Below are 22,974 nucleotides of genomic sequence, written 5' to 3'. Positions count from 1 at the left end.
TTGTTTTTAAACAACTTGGAACCTTTTGCTGTGTTTGCTTTCCTGACTCAACATTGATTAAATATCCATCATACTCAGCAGTCTCTTAGGCTCATTTTGTCGGGACTGACCTCTCTTTGGTATTAAAATCGCTCGACATAGACAATTGTGGCCCCTTTTCCCTCATGGATGGTCTTACTTGATGTAGAAGATAGGCAGAGGTAGTCATGAATTGAGTAAAATTCTAACACTTGTTGAACAATGTTTTTATTAAGTCAAGCACCGAAAGTTGGAATCAAACATTAACCTTAAAACTCACCTTGAAAGCTAGTGGTGTGTTAAGTGTTTACCTCTCTTGAAACAAAACTGCAGGGTAAATGTCATTATAGGTAACTGAAGAGGAGGGGCTGGTGTCTGTGCCATTTTGATGAGTGAGAATGTTGTCTTTTTAAGAAGTATTCCAAGTAAGTGGGCCATTGGCTGGCAGCCTGGATACTTTTTATACGGAGATTTTGATTGGTGGGATTTGTTAAAATGGTATTTGACCTGCATTCAACCTAATTTTGGACAAATCTAATTTTAGGCATAATTACATTGAAATGTAAACATAATATGTTTATGTTACACATTTAGAGAAACCCAGAAGTTTGTTTGGTTCATAGAGCAGTGCAAGAAAAGAAGGCTAGTGAATTTGTGGTTTAAGTTACAGAAATTGGGGTAAAATTTACTACATTTAATGGCTTAAGAAAGAAGTTTTTTTCCCCAATACCTAAAACAGAATCATATCTCTAAACTAGTGTCTTTATACAAATGATTCTTAGTTTGAAAGTTTGTTTTCCACTTCTAAGAGTAATAAAGTGTTCAAATTGTAGGGAATTTTAAAAGGCAGAAAAGTTTTAAAGAAAAAGAAATTACTCCTTGGTAGTAATCCCATCTTCAATTTTCGAGTGTGTTTTCTCTCTCCATTTCTCCCTCCCTCCCTCCTTTTCTTTACTTTTTAACTTGAAGACATAATCTTACTGTAAATAAAAACGTTCTGCTTTTTTTCATTGAATGCCATAACATAAGCATTTTGTTCATCATAAACTGTTTTCATTTTTAATGATTCAGTTGAATTGCCTCATGTAAAATGAGCTGTGGTTTACCAAACCATTCCCTCATTCATTGTTAGACATTTAGATTTGGGGGTGGTGGGTGGGGGGGAGGGGGTGTCGTAAAAGGTAATATTGCAGGGAGGAGCATTTCTGTATGAAGGCTTTTTGTGTTAATGTAGGCTGGATTAATATGCAAGGACTTGTAATTAATAATGACAGCTATGACAAAAGTGAAAATAGAAATATTTCTCATGTGCTGTATATTTAACTATTTAAAGATAGCAGTGCTTAAATTCTTGAAGTTATTATCCCTTTTCTCTTTGGTGTCTGAATATTTGGTTTGACCATAGTCTTTTCATAATCTGTATTCACCAATAGTAGTTGATAAATTCTGGGGAAAAATCTTTATTTTATATACTGTAGAAGTGTTGGATATTTTCTATTTGGGGTTTTAAAAAATATTTTATATTTTCAAAACTTGTCCATTTGATGATGGTGATTTCTTGCCCATCTGTATACCATTTCATTGCCTAAGAAACAGCTAAGTAATGTTTTTAGTCTGTGGAGCCAAACAGAAATAGCATGTAGTATTTTTTGGTTTTTTGTTTTAAAGAGAACTAATGGCCACAAAGCTATTTAATTTTATTTCACATTATATACCATATTTCCTGATTTAAATTTGGATTTCATCCTACTGTAAATTCATAAGGACTGGGGAGTTCGGAGTTTGTGGTTTTTCATGTTCATCTGGTTAAAATACTGTATAAAAATCCATATACTTTATATGAGAATACATTTTCTATACTGAATTTTAGGATTAATGAAACATTTCAGGTTTTCTTTAAGGAATTCCTTATAGTTTTAAGAATTGTTTGAAAACATGGCTTTCTAGATAGAGATGGTGGTGTGTTTTTTTTATAAAACGGCCAGTTAGGGAGAATTTTCTGTGTTGCAAGCACCTTTTCTCTACCAGGCGTAGTGCACATTCATGAGCTTGTTTAATCCTCCTAATAGTCAGGTGTTCCTACCTTACAGGCAAGGAAAAAGCTTAGAGTGGTAGTGGGGTCTGATAAACCTTGGTCTTCCTGACACTGGACCCTTGCTGGCATTCAGATCATTTTAAATGAAAGATACTTAAAAAACAACAACAAAAAAAGACTTTGCTTTCAGGTCCCCCAAGTGGTCTTTACTCTTACATCCAGAGGGCCTCTGTGAGGCGGGAGTGACTGTATGAAAAAGTGTTAGGAGGTGAGAGCATTGAAACAGCTGAGACTTAGCTCTCTGACTTTAATTTAGAAAAGGGAGGTTGGTGCGAGTTGTTTTTAAACAACTTGGAACCTTTTGCTGTGTAGATTTCTTTTTAATATAGCTATGCATTTGCCCACTTAGCTCCATTTTTATTTTTAAAACTCCTTTTCCCAGTATAATTGGGCAGTATATTTTAGGATTTCTCCAGTATTTAAGTTCCTAAAAATGGAATTTTGTTATTTGGCATGAATACTACTTGAGAATTGGACTATGTTTTCTTGTTTTTGTTTTTTTTTTGTTGTTGTTGTTAAAACCAATGTTGGGGAAATATAATTAAAAACAAAATCTCCTCCCAATCCAGAAAATCTCCCACTAAGGTAGAAGGAAAGAACAGATTTATTATTGAGTAAACATTAAGCCAGAATGTGATGTGCATCACAGGCTAGCCCTAAGGAGATTGCAAAGACAGAGAGAAATCTTATTTTTTTACATAGCTAAGTGGTTACAAACCCATTACATCCGTTTTCAAGATAAAATTGCTGATTTTCTTGTATCTTTATGACTGAAGGTGGGCTTTGCAATTTAGAGTCAGGTGACAAATTAGGCCTGTCTCTTCCTGGGCAACTGGAGACTGGGCGTTGTTTTTCTTGATTCCATTTCAGAGATGGCTCTCTGGTCCTTAGGAAAACATTGCTGAGAGTGAGAGGGGCTAGAGGTTTATTTAGTTTTTAAAAAGATTCATATACATTTGAAAAGGACTGAGAAAGAATTCTGTAAGAAAGGGATGGGGAAGGTGCCCCTTCCTTTACTTTCAACTGGCAGAATTAAGCCTCTTATTTTTAATTTCCCTTTATACCAACAAGCATATAAACAACCTTTTAAAGCTGTTACTGTGTATTTGGATCCAAGGGTGCCTTTAGCAGTTAGGCTTGGTTGGAGTTAAAATAATGCCTTGGATTGTCATAGCATATTTATTATGTTAAACAACAACAAAAAATAACTTTAGTAGCTAAAAGTCTATTTAAAAGAAAGCGTTTAAAAAAATAATAAAGCGTTTATTAAAGCATTGCTAACAAGAAAGAAGACCTGTCGTGGGCCACGGAGTCTAAACCACCAGCAGCAGCAGGGCTAGACAGAAAAGACGGCATGTCCATTGCCCTGGAGTTTTACAAGCATTTTTATACATCAGGTAGCGGGAGAAGGGTGTGAGCAGTTCAGAAAGAATTTACGTTAGCTATAGACAAAGAGGACGGGAGAGGGTGAAGTGGGGCTCCTTCTGGGATAGCAGAGCCCAAGGAAGAAGCGTTTGCTCCCTTGGCTAGGCTGGCAAGTCAGGGAAGTTCATGTGTAAATAAGGAGCGGAGGCTCCTGGGGTTTGAAGGCGCCTGGCTATTCTCTCTTCAGAATAATCGGGGAAATAGCCACCTGGAAATTAATCCGGAATTCTAACACACACTAAGGAGCGTGAGCAGTCTTTTGTCCGAGCTGCTCACAGTTACTAACAGGCTCACTTTTCTTCCTCTTTGACTCTTTAGCGGCTGTAATTTTAATTTAGAACATCTCAACTTTTTTCTCCTCAGTTACTAGGAACTAAGAGCTCTTCAAACATTTTTTAGTTTTGTATGTTAGCTGACAAGTACTTTTGGCCGTTTTTAAATATTACAGTGTTCATGTTGTTTTCTTTTGTTTGCTATGGGACTTTATGGTAAGAATGAAGTCAGGTCAGTAATATTTGTAAAAATAGTGTCAGAATCTGTGACACATTACAATAAAATGAATGAGTTGGAAGTTTTCTGTTACCAATTTTGAAAATGTGCCCCAGGAAGCTCTGGATGCCTTTAAACTTCAGACCAGAAGGGTTAGCTAGGTCTGTCGTTACAAGCCTTTGTGTGAAAGGGTACAGCCACATACTAGAGTAGATGCTAACGTGGGTTACGTTTGTTGGTTTATACTGAAACTTGACATTGTATCTGGTATGTGGCATGTCTTTTTCAGAGTTATCTTAAAAGGGCCTATCTATCAAGCCAGAGTTTGCATGTTTGTAATTTAAGCTGTGGTCATCAAAATTAGAAAATGTGACCTATTGGCTCGGTATTATGAACATAAAATGAGTTTGTCATTGTATTTGGCATGTTAATTTTCTACTGTATCTACACAGAATTATCCAGGGAAGTAATTTGGATAAGATCAATAATTTTGTATTAGTGGAGTTGCAATGAATTTTAAAGGATTATCAGCTTGTTTTGGTTATGGTGCTTCTAGAAAAGAGGTGAATATGGATTAGAAAAAATGTAGAGTGCGATGTTGGTGTATTGAATTTGCATCTTACATGGTGGCAGTATAGAATGGAATTAAAAGTCAAAGTATGAGGTAGCGTTAGAAAACACGAACCAACACCAGGAGATATAGGGAGATACTTGTATGCTTCTGTAAAGCATGAAACTAACTTACCATAGTGCTTAAGTGTTTTTAAAGCCAGATTTTACTGGGGGAAAATGTAATTTACTGCCAAGAATTCTCCCTTATATCTATTGGATTGTACTAACAACTTTTTAAATTTTTCAGTTGTATTAGAAAATAATAAATACAAATTTTAAAGGGCAGCTTTTCAGATATGTGCTGTTTTCTTGATTCCCAAAAGATAAAGTATTTTACCAGGGATCTTGTTCTGATAAGTTACATATGAAAATTTGGTTAAGTAGGAAATTTCTTAAAGTTGGTTTTTAAAAATGAGTTGTTTGTTCTAAAATATTCTCTCTGATTGCTTTTAGGTTACCTAGGGTATGAATTAATACAGACTTGGAAACTGAAAGAACTTAGAATCAGCATATTGAGGTAAATATGTACATACTTAAATAGTGTTAAGGTTTCCCCATTTTGCTTTGTTAATTTATTAGTAAAAGAAATTTGTGTATGAAATGAGAGTTTAACCTCCACAGGAATGTCCTTTAAACAACTAGACTGGACTTAGATAAGTGAAAAGAGACCACTGTCAATTTGTTCTTCCCGAGTTTGTGCTAGAATCATTGCAGTGTTTTAATGAGCATAAATGAAATCTGGTGTCAAGTCTAACAAAATCATCACTTGTTGATTAAATTAAGCCTTTCATCTCAATACTTGATGCTTCCTTAGTTTTTGACTTATGATCTCTTTTTGGAGAACCACCCCTAAATTTAAATTTCTCCACAAGACTAACATTGTTGAACTGTGGTCCTGAATTCTTTTATTTGTAACTGAGTTCTATAAGAGTTTATAATGTGGATTTAACTGTTATTTGAGTTTGTTTTTAATTTCATTTTGAGAAGTTGAAATTGCTCGTATTTTATACACATATTGAAGACTTATTACCAGGTGACTTGGATTTTTCAGCCAAGCCACCTTTTCTGGTGACTCACTTTTCATTATTTTTGTGTGTGTATGTGAATTTAGGAAATAATACATAACTTATCCTTTTATTTTTATGCTTTTTAATTTTCGTAGTCCCTAACTTTAGGATTTGTTTCATTTCTTTGTATTCATTTTGAAATCTTTTCTTGAACTTTTCTCTTTTGCTTTCTCCCAGATCTCTGGGAATTAGGCATGGTATTGTCGCAGCTCATTCTCTTGTTCTTTGTTTTAGATAACACTTAGTATCCTAAAATAATCCAAATGTCTTTTGTTTAAAATTTAATACAAAAATAATGGTGTTTTATTCAGCTCTTCATATCAATAGGACTTCTTATAGATGTGTTTGCATTCAGTTTAAGTACAGGAATCTTAAAATTGGCTATTTTTGCATTTATTTTTAGAGCAGAAGCTTGGGCATGCTGTGATTTTTCCAATAAACTGCTATCACAATGTCAAAATGCAGTTCAGACAACAGCAACACAGGGATCTCAAACATTAAAACGGTAAATCAGCGTTTATCCTACGTGGAAAGAGGAAAATAGTTTATTCGTGTGTTTTACTAAGCTATTTCTAAGTGAGTAATGTATGCAAGCTATAAAACAACCTCACCAGTTTTATGAGTGTAAATTGTTTGACCAGATTTAAAATCTGTGATTGAAAAAGTCACGTAGAGTTCCTGTTGGCGCTACTAAAGCAGTTAACTGTAGTCAGTTCATCTATGAAACTGTAGAACTTGACCCACCTTCAGGGATTCAGAGCTTTTCGTTAAGGCCAAGTTAAGGGGGGGAAAATCTATTTCAACCTGCCAAAGAAAGTAAAAATTGGCAAAATTATAGGTTTTTTTGTTTTCACATTATTGGATTACCCGTTGAATTTTTAAATCTTGAGTTTGCTTTCCCTAAATAGGAAGTACATTACTGGGGCCAGCCACTGTATACTAAATGAATGAAAATTAATTTAATATTATGACCTTATGGGAAATAAAACTGGGAGGGTAAATTGCTGTCCTCCCTTTCCTTGCAAGTCCTCTCTCCTTCACCACCCACGAGGAGAGTAGGAATGGGTGGGCTTGGATTTCCAAACCAAATAGAAATATCTCTTGAACTGTCTGTGATCTCTTCTGTATGTTATTGTGTGGACATCATGAATCTCTGATTCAGTTAATCAGAAATTTTTAACGGTATATATGGGACATTGTACCAGGAAATGTAAGAGCCGCAGAGAATGAGACAGACATCTCATTCTTAGGGAGTACGTGTGCCCGCAAAAGAATAAGGTGTGTGTGTGTATCTGTGTGAGTACATGCAACATGTTACCACTTCTGAAAGACAGCGAGGCTTTTGGAAGGTTTTTATGTCACTCACTGGACATTGTTTTCATTCCACAAACCTGCATCGTATGTTTGCCATGTTCTGGGTGTGATTTGGTGCCGTGGGCGATACAAAGAGGTGGGAGACATACTCAAGAAACTCCTTGTCTAGTTGGTCGTATTTATTCACTTTTTAAAACTTTTTATTTGGAAATAGCTTCAATCTTACAGAAAAGTTTCAGGAGTAAGACAGGAACAAAGAATATGTGCTTTACCCTTTTGCCCCATTTGCTTTATCAGTTGTGTGTGCACACACACACACACACACACACACACACACACTTTCTTTCTGTATGTCTACACTACACGTAGTTTCTTTTTCTGAGCCATTTGAGAGTAAGTTGCACACATTATGGCCCTTTACCACTGAATACCTCAGTGTACACTTCCCAAGAGTGAGGATATTCTCTTACATAGCTCATAGCCACCCTGCAGTTAGAACTTCAGTGAATTTAATGAATTTAATGCTGTTTTCTGAAGTTTTCTCAGTGAACTTAAGAATGTCCTTGGTGGCATTGTTCTGTGGTACAGGGTCCAGTCTGAGGTTAGTTTCTGCATTGAGTTGTCATGTCTCTTTACAGTCTTCTTTAATCTGGAATGCTTTCATAGTTCGACTTTTATGATACATGAGTATTTTTGAAGAATACAGATCTGTCTTTAAAAAAATAGATCATTTTATTTTTTTTCTGGAGTTAATAATTATTGCTAATGTCATCTATATGAGAAGAAATGATGACACGGTGACAGTGGTAGGGAGGACAGGGTGCTTCTGTTCCTGGCTGTGCATGGTCTCTGGAGGTGGAAAGGTGTATTTGGGGAGTTGCACTGTTACCCTCCTCTTCTTTTTATCCCACCCGCCACCAGGATTTAGACTGATTTCCTGACACCTTCTACCATGTGTGATTGATCTTAGATTAGCGTTGGGGTTGGGTGAGAAATGAAGGGGTCATGCTGAAGGATAAATGATCTAGATGGGAAACAGCCTCCAGAAGGAAGGAGATGGATACAGGGCTCCCATGAAGGTGGCCAGGTGGGATGTGCCTGCAGGTCTCAGCCTTGGGCCTTCAGTGACCTGGTGGATCTCGGGGAATTAGGTGAAATAGAGTTTTATTTAGGGTTCTTGGCAGCTGTGTTGAGTGACAGGCTTGAAAGGTGAACCTGAGGGGGTACATCCTGTGGGTCTGCAGAATTGAGAAGAGTGAACACTTCATGTGGGGCGAAGGGAATGGCTGTTGGGTCTGTGATTCCAGGGGAAATGAATGATTATCTCTTTGATCCAGGGGAAGTAGTGACTTCGTAGAGTTTCATAACTTACTCTGGCCTGCTTTGCTTGCCATCTTCCTCCGAGAAGGTAATGAGAACGAGAAGGTAATGAGAACGGTTGTAGTCTGGCCCGCAAATGCTCCTGCCTTGCTGAGGTCCTTGCCTCCTGCAGAGATCACACTTGTGTTGGTTGGATGGTGAATTCTGGTCAACAGAATTAATCCCTGGAATCTGAATTTGGTATTGTGCCTGTGCATAAGAGGACTACACTTGAGACTTCTCGTTGGATTAGATGCTACAACTTAAGTCACTGTGTGGTACCATGGTTATAAATTTTATATGTCAAGGGATTCAAAGTTTCTGTTGTCAAGGAACAAAGAGCCGTATTCTTTCTTTCCAGTTTCATAGAGTAGTAACAATGAGCAGTCCACAGCAGTACAGGGAGCAAATTCCCTTCTATGGGCAGGTACATCCTGCTGACAGTCAGGAAAGCTGAGGCAGGACTTCAGCGTAGAGATTCGAAGCCTTAACCCTCTCTCAGCAGGTTAGAGGTTTTACAGAGACCCAGTTTTAATTGTGTCACTTTACGTAATAAATTTATCTTTGGGAAAGAGTACATGAAATACAGAGTAGTGTATAGATACCATGAAAAAAACTATCATTTCACAGAATGGTGTGCTTTGTTTTCGTTTATCCAGGATATGTATATTTTAAAGATACATATTTACATAGTTGATCATCTGTGCTAGGTTGTTGAGAAAAAGAGCTGTGTTGCTGGTCTTTTGATGAAATGACTAAATGTTGACAGGCATTGGAATCCTGCGTGCAGGCACAGTGCGAAGTGTCTTCTGCACGTTGTATCATTATTTTATCAATAATAGCATCGTAGACTTTACAAATAAAATTTGAAATATATTTATGTACATGTTTTATATATACATATATTTAAAAGGCGTCATACTACATGTATTCCTTTTAAAGGTATATTATGGACATGGTTCTATGTCAGTAAATACAGATACTTGTATGTATTATCTTAATAGATTCAAAGTATTCCATTAGATAGCCATACCATAATTTAGTCAGCTAATTTTTTATTAATACATTTAAAGTTATTTCTTGTTCTTAGTAATAACACAGCAGTAAATGTTCTTGTACTTACACCTTTGTATATGAGTAGTTGTCTAATTCTTTTAGACAAGTTTCTAGGTTGTAGGGTTGCTGGGTTGGATAGTATAGAATGCTTGACTTTTAAAACGATCCTCTTAGCTCGAGAAAAAGCTAAAACAATTATAGGAAGAGTTTGAAAGGCCCTTAGGAATGATATTCTGATGTTTCTCTTGTTTCTGTGCTTTCTTTTGTTTTTAACCCTGCATGGTTGTGTAATGGTATTCTTTTTCCCTTTTGTAGTAAGCTGTGCTAGAACAAAAATGCAATGAAAGAAACACTGGATGAATGAAAAGCCCTGCTTTGCAACCCCTCAGCATGGCAGGCCTGCAGCTCATGACCCCTGCTTCCTCACCAATGGGTCCTTTCTTTGGACTGCCATGGCAACAAGAAGCAATTCATGATAACATTTATACGCCAAGAAAATATCAGGTACTAATGAGAACACTAATACTGAGCATTTTCACTAAAATGGAATACGTTAGCATATAGTTGACACAACTTATAAAGCTCATTTACCTTTTCAAGCTTTCCTCTTCTGATTAATTTTCTCATTCCAAATACTTTGTTCGTAATAGTCCTTTTCCTTTCTAACATCTGCTGGATAATTGGTTTGATAGTTTTATATTGAAGTTCCGTATTTTTGCCCCTCTGAAAACCTCACTGTTCCTTCACAGCCATTTGGATGTGTCTGTCCTCATGAGCTGGGTCAGAATGGAGTTGGATTTGAACAGCCATGTACTGGCAGAACCATGGTTACTGTAAATTTGGTCATTCATATAACTCTAGAGAAGTATTCTTTCAGCGCAGAAATCATTCTTAAACTGCAAATGTGTTTCAACATATGTTTACGCAGCACAGCTATATATAGCAAGCATTTTAATGCCTCTGATTATTCTTATATAAAGATGTAGAAAATATGGTTTTTGGCAAATTTATTGGAGGAAGATTTTAGAAAACAGTGAAATTTCCTGAATTCAAACAAAGTCCAGTTTTCTAAATTTTGTACTTGGATGAGAAGTGTATAATCTTCTTTTCCACTGTATTTCCAGGTCGAACTGCTTGAAGCAGCTCTGGATCATAATACCATAGTCTGTTTGAACACTGGCTCAGGGAAGACGTTTATTGCAGTACTACTCACTAAAGAGCTGTCCTATCAGATCAGGGGAGACTTCAGCACGCATGGAAAGAGGACGGTGTTCTTGGTCAACTCTGGTAATAAAACATTATTTTATCACATTGTGTGGAAGAAATTAGATGAGATTTTATGGTTAAGCAGATTTTCTCTGTGGGCATTAGGTTAAATTATTGAAAGTGTAGAGAGTTTGATGAGTAAAGTCCTGTGGAAGCTCTGATAGCAGAAATATAATAACTGTCTAATTTCTTAACTTGATAGTATTTCTCTTAAATGTCAGCCATTTTATTTTACAGGTGTGAAACTAGCTTTTTTCATCAGTGTAATTGCATTTAATTCTGATTTCACATTTCTTTTGAATGAATGACTTTTGGAACATAATCTAAGTTGTTACAGTTACTTTTGTTTTTGATGTTTTAGCTTCACAGAGTATGTCAAAATGTGCTTGATTATGAGATAGGTAACTTTTTGATTGATGATTTTACTATCTCAGTTGTAGGAAGAAAGTTAGATGCTTCTTAACAGTTTAAAATACTGGTTTTTCTGTGTTTGGGATTATATATTAAAGTCAAAAGTTTAAAGTGTGAAGCTGAGTTGTGAGGGTGCTAGTATAACCATGTCAGTCCTCTCCTTTGTTTTTAGATTGTCTCAGCATGTGATGCTCTCATGTGCTCTAAATACACACTAGCCTGTCCTACTTCTTGGTGAAACGATCTGATTTTATTGAAGAAAACAGGAGGGGTGGTTGTGGGATAGTTACCATTCCTCCCCAGGAGTCACGTTCTTAGGTTAGGGGAAATCAGCTGTAAAGAAGGAAGGCGATATAAGATTCTCTGAAGTGAATGACAGAAGGCAGGGTGGTGAGTCTGACAAGTACATTTTGGAGGATATAACCTTGGAAATGTGATTTTAAGTGGGCTATCTAAAAAATAGGTGGTTAGGTATAATATAGAATAATAAGGGTTTCCTTAACTGTCTTAACCATTAGTAGTCCAGAGGGCCAACTAAGTAAGATTTCTCATATTTACATGGAATGTATCTGTAATCAGCAAACCAGGTTGCTCAACAAGTGTCAGCTGTCAGAACTCATTCAGATCTCAAGGTTGGGGAATACTCAAACCTAGAAGTAAATGCATCTTGGACAAAAGAGAAATGGAACCAAGAGTTTGCTAAGCACCAGGTAAGACTTGTGGAGAATTGCACTCTATAAATCCCTACAAGTTCTTGACTGGGTTTATGAGATGACCTGTAGCCTTGGTTGTCTGCGTTAGGCTTGAAAACACTGCTTTCCTGTATCTTGTCCTCTAGAAACTAGCCTTTATCTACTCTTTCTCACTGAGTTTCTTCCTAAAACCACCTAAATTGCTAATTTGTGTTGCTTGCTTCTAAAAAAAAAAAATAGCTTTGTAGTGTGACTTATGGTTTGAAAAGCACAAATTCCTACTGCTTGTTTCCAACTTGCAGATAACCTGCTTTGAGAAAATTTACTCCTAAGTGCGAAACTGCAGATAATGTCGTGGTTTGAGGTCTTTGGGTCCTTGCTGGAGGCTTCCTCTAACTTCACGTTTCCATGTAGCCAGCACGCATTGGAGGCCTGTGTATTGGTGTTGGTGGATCTGAAATGGTTAAGAGATGCTTCCTAACTAACTTAAGCATCTGCAGTCTCCTAGTATGCCTCACATATTGGGTTAAGTCCTCAATTAAAAAAGCATGTAAAGGTCCACAGAATGATAAGCTATAAAAAGAACATTAAGTTTGTATCATCTTCCAGAAAACCTTGTCAGTTCAACAGAAAAAAAGGGAAAAAAGTGTGAATTGTTTTGTGATTTAAATTGACAGGTCTCATCAGTCAAAATATGACCATGGGAACCTGAACACCTGAAGTAGATTTAATAGATTTATCATAAAAACATGGTCTCCATTATCGAGAATTTTTTCTCTTACTCTGTTTCATGTTTTCCTAATTCTACTTCTTGATTCCAAAGTGTGAGCTTCCAGACATTTAGACTTTTTGTTTTGACTAATGGATTTCTTAGTCTTCACCTACGTACAATGGCACCATAATCTCCTTTAATGTAAGTGTATCCGGGCAGGTGAATGGCACGTTTGTATACTGATGTCGATTTTATTTTAGGTTCTCGTTATGACTTGCTTTGTCGCCTTGAATGTTTTGAAAAATGGTTACTTATCACTGTCAGACATTAACCTTTTGGTGTTTGATGAGTGTCACCTTGCAATCCTAGACCACCCCTACCGAGAAATTATGAAGGTAAGTTTTTAGATTTTATTGGTCTTAATAATTCAGGTCAAATTACTGAGTATAAGCAGTATATTTATATATCAAAAACAATAATATTAATTACCAGTTTTGGGAACTTGGTTCCAGTGTATGAATGAATGAATATAAAATTAATGTTCATTTATATCTATAACCTAGAATAATCTATAATAAATAATCTATAATCTATATCTGTAGTAAAATTTTAAACAGTATTAATAAATGAATTACATACTCTGTCAATGAATTGGATAATGTCATAGCATATTTAAATATGCCTTTTTTATAAATAGCTCTTTTAAACAAGCTCCAATAATTCCATAAGTAATATATTTAGTATTTGTCAGTCTTTTTGACATGTTTTAATATGGTGATGTCTCTTTTTATGGCCTTGCAAAATGAATTCCTTACTGTCAGTATCCTTTATTATGTTAGCTCTGTGAAAGCTGTCCATCATGCCCTCGTATTTTGGGACTAACTGCTTCCATTTTAAACGGAAAATGTGATCCAGAGGAATTGGAAGAGAAGATTCAGAAACTGGAGAAGATTCTTAAGAGTAATGCTGAAACTGCAACTGACTTGGTGGTCTTAGACAGGTACGCACTTAAGACGACTCGGCTTTAGTGAGCCAAGCTACACCTGATTTTAAGCCTTGAGTATCTTTTATGGTGCTTTGCAGCTAGTACCTGTCTAAGTGAACACATGGCTGTTAAAAGGAATGAGTAAGACGGACAGTTCTTTGTCAGGACAGTTACCTGTGAAGGCAAAGATCTAACCTTATTTTCACAGAGGAGCAGGTGGAGGTGTTTCTGCCTTAAGAGAGAATATTGCATGAACATTGGCCCTTCATGTTTGCTGATGGTGGCAAAGACCAGGAGCCTGGACAGTAAATCTGTGTCTTTCTCTGTTGGTGTGTGTGTTCTTTTTTCTGACCTAAATGTCCTGCATGATGGTTTGAAAGAACATTATTTAGAGAATTCAGACTTTTATAATATGCTTTAAAATAATTGGAAACACCCTGTACTTTTGAAAATGGGTGTGAATTCCTGAGAAAGATATTTATGATTTCTAGGTTTGTCTCCTTTTGAGGAGGTTGCTAGTTTGAGTTTCGTTCACACACACACACACACACACACACACACACACACACACACTTTTTTGTTTAAGTTGGTGGGAGGGAAACTGTATAAATTAGGTTTTTAAATAAATCTAATTAAATTCATATTAAAATACCTTTATATCCTTAGTAGATATAGCCTTTAACAAGGCTAGCGATCACTAAGTGGTGGTTCTTGGACTAGATAATAAATAAAGAAGAGTGATTTCTCAGGCGTTAAGTCAGACATGGGTGTTGAATACTGGCTCCACTAGTTATAAGCTGTGTGCCTTAAAGTGAGTCATTTACTGTCCCCAAACCTGTACATTGGCATTGACAGTCAGGGGATTCTTTGATGATTAATTACATTGACACATGGAAAACACCGTGCAGTGTGCCTGTCATTTAGTAGACTTTGGAGAAAGCTCTCTTTGTAGAAGGAGAGGAAAAGTGAATGTTTCAGGGTCGTGGAACTTAGGTGTCCAAATGTCCTATGAAATACAGACCTCGTGACCTTTAGGACATGCCCCTTCTGATTTCCTGAGCCGAAGTGTTCTGTGATGGGGCATTAACAGGCTTTACTTTTGCTTTTTGGGGCCTGAATGAGGTTGGTGGGCCTGTACTACTGACATCTTCAGAAGTAAAGGTCTTAGAGCTTTTAAGTAAAATTGATCAGTAATCTGTTGAATTTGGCATTACCTCGTTCTCCAAATGTGATTCTTTGGTTAAGTATAAATTCTGCTTGAGAATAATGAAAACGGTAGTATTTAAGTATGTCTTTACTGTATTTCTTTTCCTTAATTCATCATTGTTTGTACTTTTAGAATAGTATGTGCCATTTTGGTTGACATATTTTATGAAAGACATGAAAGATCGAAGGAATGGTATCGTAATTAATTGAAAGTTGGGGGGAGCTTTTCTTATGAGAATATGTTAAAAACACATTAAAAACAAAATTGACATTTACAAATGCTAAAAGTTTCAAACAGTATGGAAATGGATAAATTGAATGATAACACTTTCCCCCATGATCTACCTCCCCCCCACACCTTCCAATCCCTGATGTCTGCTTCTGAGAAGTAATCACTATTGAATTTCTTTAGTATTTGACCAGCATTGTTCCTAAGGGGGCAAAAGATAAACGTTTAATCCCAAAATACAAAATAAAATCCTGAGATAATCAATCACAAAAGGCTTTGACCGCCAACCTTCTGCAGTCATTCCTTGAGCCCCAACAGGCAAACACAGTATATCTGCAAAGCAAGTACCGCATCAAGAAGGTTCGTTGGGAGCCTGTTACCCCAAGTAGGCGTACAAACCGAACATACTAGAAGTTTCTTTTATGGTTTAGATGCGTAATGGCTCATAATGCAGTAGTGAATTGATTGTAGTGTCAACAACTTTTGTTTCTGATATTCAAGATACACTTCTCAGCCATGTGAGATTGTGGTAGACTGTGGACCATTTACGGACAGAAGTGGGCTTTATGAAAGACTGCTGATGGAATTAGAAGAAGCACTTAATTTTATCAATGACTGTAACATATCTGTACATTCGAAAGAAAGAGATTCTACTTTAATTTCTAAACAGGTAAGCATATACAAAGTTAAGTGTAGGATGTATAATAAAAGGCTTCTGTTTATTTTTAATATTGAAGTGAAAATAGCCTTCTAACAAGGCCGTTTTCTGTATGTTTTACCTTAAGGCGTTACCTTCTTATCTCTTTGGACACTTTTCATTGAAGGTATATTGGGTTGAGTTTACTATTACCTGACAGACATTTCTATTTTTAAGTATAGACCTCCTTGATTTAAGAGATGAATTAGGATTCATGTCATGGTTATTTCAATAAAAGAAATGAGTCCACTTTTTTCATTTCTTGATCAGATGAGTCAGTTCCTGCTCAAACCCTTGGGCTAAAGGAATTCTGCTGCTTCCTGGTGTGTAACTGTATATGAGCCCGTCGTCCCTGAGTGGGATCCAGCTTTGAGAAGAGATCCCTTAGGATAGCGGTTCTCAAAAGTGTGCACCCAGACCAGCAGCCTCAGCCTAGCACCCCCCTGGAACATCTGGCGGTGGGTTCCATGGCTGAGATTTGACAAGCCCTCAGTTATCCTGCTGCACTAGAACTTGAGAACTTTGTCCTAGGACTTTGCAACCCTTTGTGAGTGTTAACACGGTATTGAATCTGCATCTTAATTTCTCTCCTCCTGGTTTTTTCTAAAGCAGCAACACCCACACACTCCTCAGCCCTTGAATTTGTATTAAGTCCATGTTCTACCCAATGTGTCTTTCACATTCCTGCAGAAGGTTCCTTAGTTATAGCCCAGCTATGGATTTATATTCTGCTCTGAACCAGGGTTGTAAGGTGTGGGCAGAAAGTTAAAGGAATAAATTGTGTTGTTTTTTGATACCTAAAATAAAATGACTCTGCTGTATAATTCCTTACATAGTTACCTGGAAATAAATGACTCAGTTGTATCCCAACTAACTAATCACAGATCGAAAATTAAGTTTTATTAACTTTATGCAATTGTGTCTTTTAATTTCTGTCATTTGATAATTTTTTGCTGGGGAAAATAAAAGGATGGTTCTGTGGACATATACAGAGGGGGCCAAAAAATGCTTAACACATTTTAGAAAGGAAAAAAAACTATTAAAATTGTAATACTCAATATATACCAGTAACAAAAGGTGAATACAATTCATGTGTATACATTTTCTTGGCACCCCTGGTATATGAAAAAGTAGAGCTTGAGCAGACCACTGGCCCTCTCCCAGACCTTGGGGAATTAACCTCAGTGTTCATATTAGTGGGGGTAAATTTATTTTGAAGGGGCAGACTGAAGAAATGGAATCCCTGTAGGAAAGTGCTACATGATCATCGTTTAGCGTTTGGCCCTTTTATATTTTTGTAGATACTGTCAGACTGTCGTGCGGTGTTGGTGGTTCTGGGCCCCTGGTGTGCAGATAAAGTAGCTGGGATGATGGTAAGAGAACTGCAGAAGTACATCAAACACGAACAAGAGGAGCTGCACAGGAAATTTCTATTGTTTACAGACACTTTCCTACGGAAAATACATGCACTATGTGAAGAGCACTTCTCACCTGCCTCTCTTGACCTGAAATTTGTAACTCCTAAAGTCATCAAACTGCTGGAAATCTTACGCAAATACAAACCATATGAGCGACAGCAGTTTGAAAGCGTTGAGTGGTACAATAACAGGAATCAGGATAATTACGTGTCTTGGAGTGATTCTGAGGATGATGATGAGGATGAAGAAATTGAAGAAAAGGAGAAGCCAGAGACGAATTTTCCTTCTCCGTTTACCAATATTTTATGCGGAATTATTTTTGTGGAAAGAAGATACACAGCAGTTGTCTTAAACAGGTAAACCTCTAAGATTAACATCTCTTCCTGTTGGAGAACAAGGCACTGTGTTTTGTGAAATGATCGCTGTGACAGCTTTAAGAGCTGGCAGGAGGGCTGTGTCAGTGTCATCACTTGGCACCATCCCAGTGTAATGTGCACATGCAGTGCCTTTGGGATTGGCAGGGAGGATGTGTGTGTACACAGTAGCTTTCCCAAAAGGCTAACTGTGACTGAGAGTTTTCCTTAAAGGATGTTAATCTATTCTAATTCATCTAAAATCGAGAGCAAGCATAAAAAAATTAAGGTAAACTAAAGCATTCCTTGTTTTGTATTCAATTATTAGGTTCAATGCCAATATTTATTAATCTGTGACTGTGTTAGGCGGCATGGTGTTAGCATCCCACACCAGGCTTTCTCCTGAGAGGGATCTTTAGATAAGTTTTGCCTGGGTTATTATCGTGGCTAATTTTTTTGCTACTTTTGTCCCCTTAACAAATGTCGATTCAAGTTTGCAAGTTTGCAGTGGAAAAAAGTTTATAACAGCTGGATTTGCAATTTGAATTGGTTCATAGATTATATATTCAAGTTTTCTGAATCAGAAGAGAATTGAAATATTAGGGAGGAATTTGTAGAATATTGGCAAAGGTGAGAGTGAATCTAAATTAGGTTGTGGGTTCTTTCTCCCCCACCCCCTTTTTCACTAGAAGTTTATCTTTCCTGAATGTAGACCCAGCCAAGGAGTTATTCTTCCAATTTGTGTTACATGGTCACCTAACGTCTAGTTCTTTTGGTTTGTATCATATATAGACGCTCTGTTTATGAGGCCCAAAACAGGGTCCTTATTTTGTACTTGAGACAATTCACTTTTCTACGAGATCCATTAATTGGCCCGAGTTGATCCCTGAGAGCCTTTTCTGCTAATAGTGATCTCTGAGGAGAAATTAAGCTTTGTTTCCTGAGGTAATTTGGGATTTTTTTTCTTTTTTTTTCCTAAACTGCTTCTGACTGGTTTGGGATTTTTGAAAACGTACTTGAGTAACGAGAAATTGGACTCTGGGGTCGTCATCTGGTGGTTTTCAGTCTGGTAATTTTCATAGTCATTGGGCCTGATCCTTGTGATGAATACAAAGTAAAATAACTTGAGGTAGTGAATTACATTGAAATCAGAAGTTTAAGGTTGGAAAGGGACTTCACTGACTATCTAATCCAACCCACTTATTTTTATAAAAAAGAAAGGGGCTCAGGAGGAAAAGTGATTTGCTCTGAGTTAAATTGCTAGTCAGTGGCAGAGACAATTCAAAAATCCTGACATCCTACCTCCTGGTTTCCAGTCCTTTCTGCAATCATTTTGCCCCTGGGCACCGCAGAGCACTAAGCCAGCGCTTTATAGTGGGAAGACTGCCAGCAGACAGACCCAGGAGAGCGCGACTGCTGGGATTCCTTCTCAGAAGGGGGAAAAGGCATCGCAGTGGTCAGGAGAGTTTCATATTGGCAGCTCTAAGCCTAGTTACAGACATACTCCCTGCCCCCATAACGGGATGGCTTAAGAAGGAAATAAATTTTCTGGGGCTTGGAGAGAAGAAATGGGGGTTGATTGTCTTCCTTGCTGCTCTTCTCTGCATGTTTTTAGGTGTGCCAGTTTTCATTGCAGAAGTATTAGCCTGAAAAGGCTTATCAGAAATCAACCAGGTACTCCCTGTTGACTTTAAGGATCAGATTCATTGTGATCACCTTTCATAAAATGTGGCTGGAATTTAGTGTTGGATGATGAAGCAAGAGCGGTTTGAGGGTTGACTTTATGAGTAGCTAATTAAATATACAATAGAGGTCTTGTTCCAGTAAGCTATTTAATAAGCTTAGAAAAACTTCCTGAAATCCAGATTCTTTCCTTCCATCAATTTAATGGGAGGAAAAACCCTTTTTCAGTGAACAGTTTCATGGGAGTATAAGCTATTGTAATACACGGGCAGTTTTCTCCTCTCCTAATTAAAAAAATAAATCACAGCTACTTCCATATTCAATGTAGGCATGTGTACAGTCCTAGGTTTATAGTTTTCCATTTGCCTTATATATAGGGTTTTATAACACTCCATGAGGGGTGAAGGTAGGAATTTTTACTGTATTATAGACCAGGAAACTGAGATTCAGTTTGTGCCCCTCCCAATGTAACACTGATAATCCATTGGCAGAAAATAGCTTCCACTCTCCAAGTCCAGTGTTCTTTTCACTTTGTAATTTACTAAGTATTATGTGACATTGGTGACGGACAAACCTGGGTTCATATCCTCTCTCTTACCCCCCACCCCCCATTTTCCTAATAACCTTTTTTGTTTACAGCAAAGTTGAAAATAGATTACAGAGTTCCCCTGTACCCCTCACCTGGTTTCCCCCATCTCCTATATTATTAGCATCTTATGTTATCATGGGACATTTGTCACAACCAAGAAACTAACATTGGTGTATTACTATTAACTAAACTCCAGACTTTATTTAAATTTCGCCAGTTTTCCCGTTAATATCCTCTTTTTAATCCAAGGTACCATATTGCATTTAGCCGTCATGTCTCCCTAGGCTCCTCTGGTCTGTGACAGTTCCTCAGACTTTCCCTGTTTTTGATGACCTTGACAGTCATGAGGAGTCCTAGGCAGGTATTTTGTAGAACGCCTCTCAGTTTGAATCCATGTGATGCTTTTCTCAGAATTAGCCTGGGGTTTTAGGATTTGGAAGATTACCACAGAGATGAAGTGTCCTCATCACATCCTTTCAGGGGGTTGTGATACCAACATGAAATATCACTGGTGATGTTAAACGTTATCACATGGTCATGATAGTGTTTGCCAGGTTTTTTCCCTGTAAAATTATTATTTTGCCCTTTTCTTACTTTAGTCTTTGGAAGCAAGTCACGAAGTCTAGTTTATCCTGGGAGGGATTAATGTACATCTATTATTAAAATTCTTCTGTAAGGAAAACATGTCCCTTTTATCCCGTTTACCTATGTATTTATATTTATTGAATCATGTTCTTTTATCAGTATGGACTCATTTTTGTTTGTTCTGTGCTTTGGGTTGTAATCTAATGCTGCGTTGTTTTGTTGCTCAGGTTGCTCCGCCGCCGGGGCTATTGGGAGCTCTCAGTTGGCTCCTGTGTCCCTTTGATGTGCCCTCGTCCTTTTGTTTGGGAGCATTTCCTACCCGCCACTCCAAGATGCTCCACACTCTTGTGTTTTCCTTGCTGTAGCTGTAAAACCAGCCGTTTCTCCAGGGAGCCCTTGTTCCTTGTATTTCTACCCACTTTTTAGATGTATATTTCGTGACAGTTACTGAACTTTTTAAAGCTTCAGCATCCTCCCCATCTGTAAAATAGAATAATAGCTCCCTGTCCTATTGGGTTATTAATAAGCGACAATATAAAAATGGCTCTTTTATCACCTAACACACAGTAGGTGCTAATTTCTCATGTTCTTGATGCATACATTTGGGGAATAAAGTATCAGCATGTTATAACTATCTGATAGTTTTTTTGGTAGGATCATAAAGGAATTATATTTGATTTTCTCACATTGATAAGAAAATATAAGGAAAAAGCGTTGCTGTTAAAGGTCTTGTTGATGACATATGTCAGTACCTGGCAGACAAATCAAATGATACATGTTTGTATCTTTGAATTTTTTCCCCCTTATGGTAGTCTGTGTAAATTACCACGTTTTGTCAAATCACAGTTTTCAATAGTACATCTACTGGTTTTTGGAATCTAGCATACACGTTTCCTGGTTTTGGCCATGCTATTTTCAGTAATTGGGGAGGCAGTGTGCATTTACACACACTGTGATCTGTGGGGCAGTGCCTGCTGTGGTAAGTTAGGTACAGAGATTGAGGGTAAGCATCCAGAAACTCTTAGTTTTGACTGTAAGTTATGTCTGCTGCATATAATACAACAATAATGCTTTCTAAGTTTCATTTTGTTAGTAGTTAATTTTCTTGGAATTTTACAAGAATATTGATCTCTGATGGATTTGAAATTAGAAAAACAAACAGTTCTTAGCTGCAGATAGTTTCAGAAGCTCTGGGCACTAGAGAACAACAGCACAATTTTATCAGACAGCTTGCTTGAGGAACAACTCACATACACTCAGTGAAGAGGCGAAGGAGACAGATGAGGGAGGCTGTCTTACCAGCTGTGTGGTACCACGAAACCCACCAGCCTGGCAACAGCATACCTGGTTCGTTTCTCCAGAAGCCTGCTGCTTTGTTTGCATTGGCGTGGGCGTTCCTTCAATTTATCCGATAGAGAAATAAGCTTTTCCTCTCTAAACGTTATCAGTCTAGGTATACAGCGTTTAATTATTGCTCATAAGAGACTGTTTATTAATGTGCATGATGTTTCTTCTGTTCTGTGCAGTATTGATGTGAGTTTCATTAAGGAGAAATAAATGTACTCTTAGTGCTTCTTCCATTTCTCATCTAATTGAAACGTCTACCAGATCATTTTGGCAAAGTAAAATACATTGTTTGCCTAATTAAGAGTAACTTGAAATGCATTTTTGTTACCTCTGTTGGCATTCAAATTGATGCTTATTTACATAAACTAAATTTTAGAAGTACATATTCTAAGAATTTCATATTTTAGGTTTGGGGGCATGCTATTTGTTTGCATGTAATAGAGCTTTCTGTTACTGACATAAGTTTATTATAATAACTAAACAAAGCTTGGAACATATTGAGGAAGTTTCTGATTCTGAGCATTTTAAGTACTGGAATTGTAGACAGGCTCTCAGATTAACCTGGACATGCCAGGGTTTTGCCGGGCTGGAGGCAGGAAGATATTTTAGATGGCCACTCAAGGTTTCTTCCAGCTCTTTGATATTAGTCTGTTTCATGTATTTAGGAGTGGGGTGGCGAAAGAATGGTTCGACTTAAAAATGCAATTTTCTATTAGGAATTTATACTATGTTGTATGACTTCAGAAGAACCATATGGAATCACTTACGTCAGGTGTGGAACCATTTATCCTGTGTGCTGAGTTTTTGAATGTGGATATTTCCAAAATAGCTGTAATGGCAACACTAACTGTTAACCTTCTGTCCCCGTGTAATGTGATCTCATCCGTAGCCCTTTTCCATTTCAGAGCTAGAAGGCCAGCGTTAGGTTACGGCGGCGGCCCTGGTTGATGCAGAGAGGAGCAGGCAGGAAGAGAGAGGGTCGAGCTGCAGTCTTTCCCTTTCCTCCCGGGGTGGGATGGGGCCTCGGGCATCCCTGTGCTGAAGTCTAGTGTTCTGTTACGCAGAACTGTGGCTAGTGCCTGGGGACAGGAAAGTGTTGGGCATGAAGATGGTCATCAGTAGATGCAGTCATTTCTTTGTGTAGAGCTCCGCTTCCAGCTTATTGATAGGGTGATAAGGTGTCAGGGTAAGACAGGAAGAACTAACCATGCCCCTTTTCACGCACAGCTGGAACTTGCTTTTTACATGTAGAGGCAGAATGAGGTTTTCTTGTGCTGTAGAAATTCTCCCTTTGGTGTCAGGGCGTCTGGTACTTCTGTGGAAGCATGGCCACAGAGACAAGATGGACTGCTGCCATGAGGTGCGC

The 22,974-nt window shown here is 37.5% G+C and overlaps 1 protein-coding gene across 5 annotated transcripts in view; it reads left to right on the top strand.

Moving 5' to 3' along the window:
* Positions 1–22,974, top strand: part of DICER1 (dicer 1, ribonuclease III) — a 72,407-nt gene that overhangs the window by 17,503 nt on the left and 31,930 nt on the right. For 2 of the 5 annotated variants that reach the window (XM_019642485.1, XM_019642484.1), the window contains exons 2-10: positions 5,093–5,156; positions 6,110–6,211; positions 9,751–9,939; positions 10,560–10,722; positions 11,692–11,822; positions 12,777–12,911; positions 13,356–13,516; positions 15,438–15,606; positions 16,935–17,407. In XM_019642485.1, coding sequence (XP_019498030.1) covers positions 9,796–9,939; positions 10,560–10,722; positions 11,692–11,822; positions 12,777–12,911; positions 13,356–13,516; positions 15,438–15,606; positions 16,935–17,407 — 1,376 coding nt within the window. In that variant the 5' untranslated portion in view covers positions 5,093–5,156; positions 6,110–6,211; positions 9,751–9,795. The remainder of the gene's footprint in view (positions 1–5,092; positions 5,157–6,109; positions 6,212–9,750; positions 9,940–10,559; positions 10,723–11,691; positions 11,823–12,776; positions 12,912–13,355; positions 13,517–15,437; positions 15,607–16,934; positions 17,408–22,974) is intronic. The other 3 variants (XM_019642488.1, XM_019642486.1, XM_019642483.1) reach the window with 3 other exon arrangements.

Source organism: Hipposideros armiger, unplaced genomic scaffold (genome assembly GCF_001890085.2).
Source record: "Hipposideros armiger isolate ML-2016 unplaced genomic scaffold, ASM189008v1 scaffold_69, whole genome shotgun sequence".
Taxonomy (NCBI): domain Eukaryota; kingdom Metazoa; phylum Chordata; class Mammalia; order Chiroptera; family Hipposideridae; genus Hipposideros; species Hipposideros armiger.
Note: the sequence above shows the minus strand (reverse complement) of the source record. Positions and strands in the feature narration are given on the sequence as shown.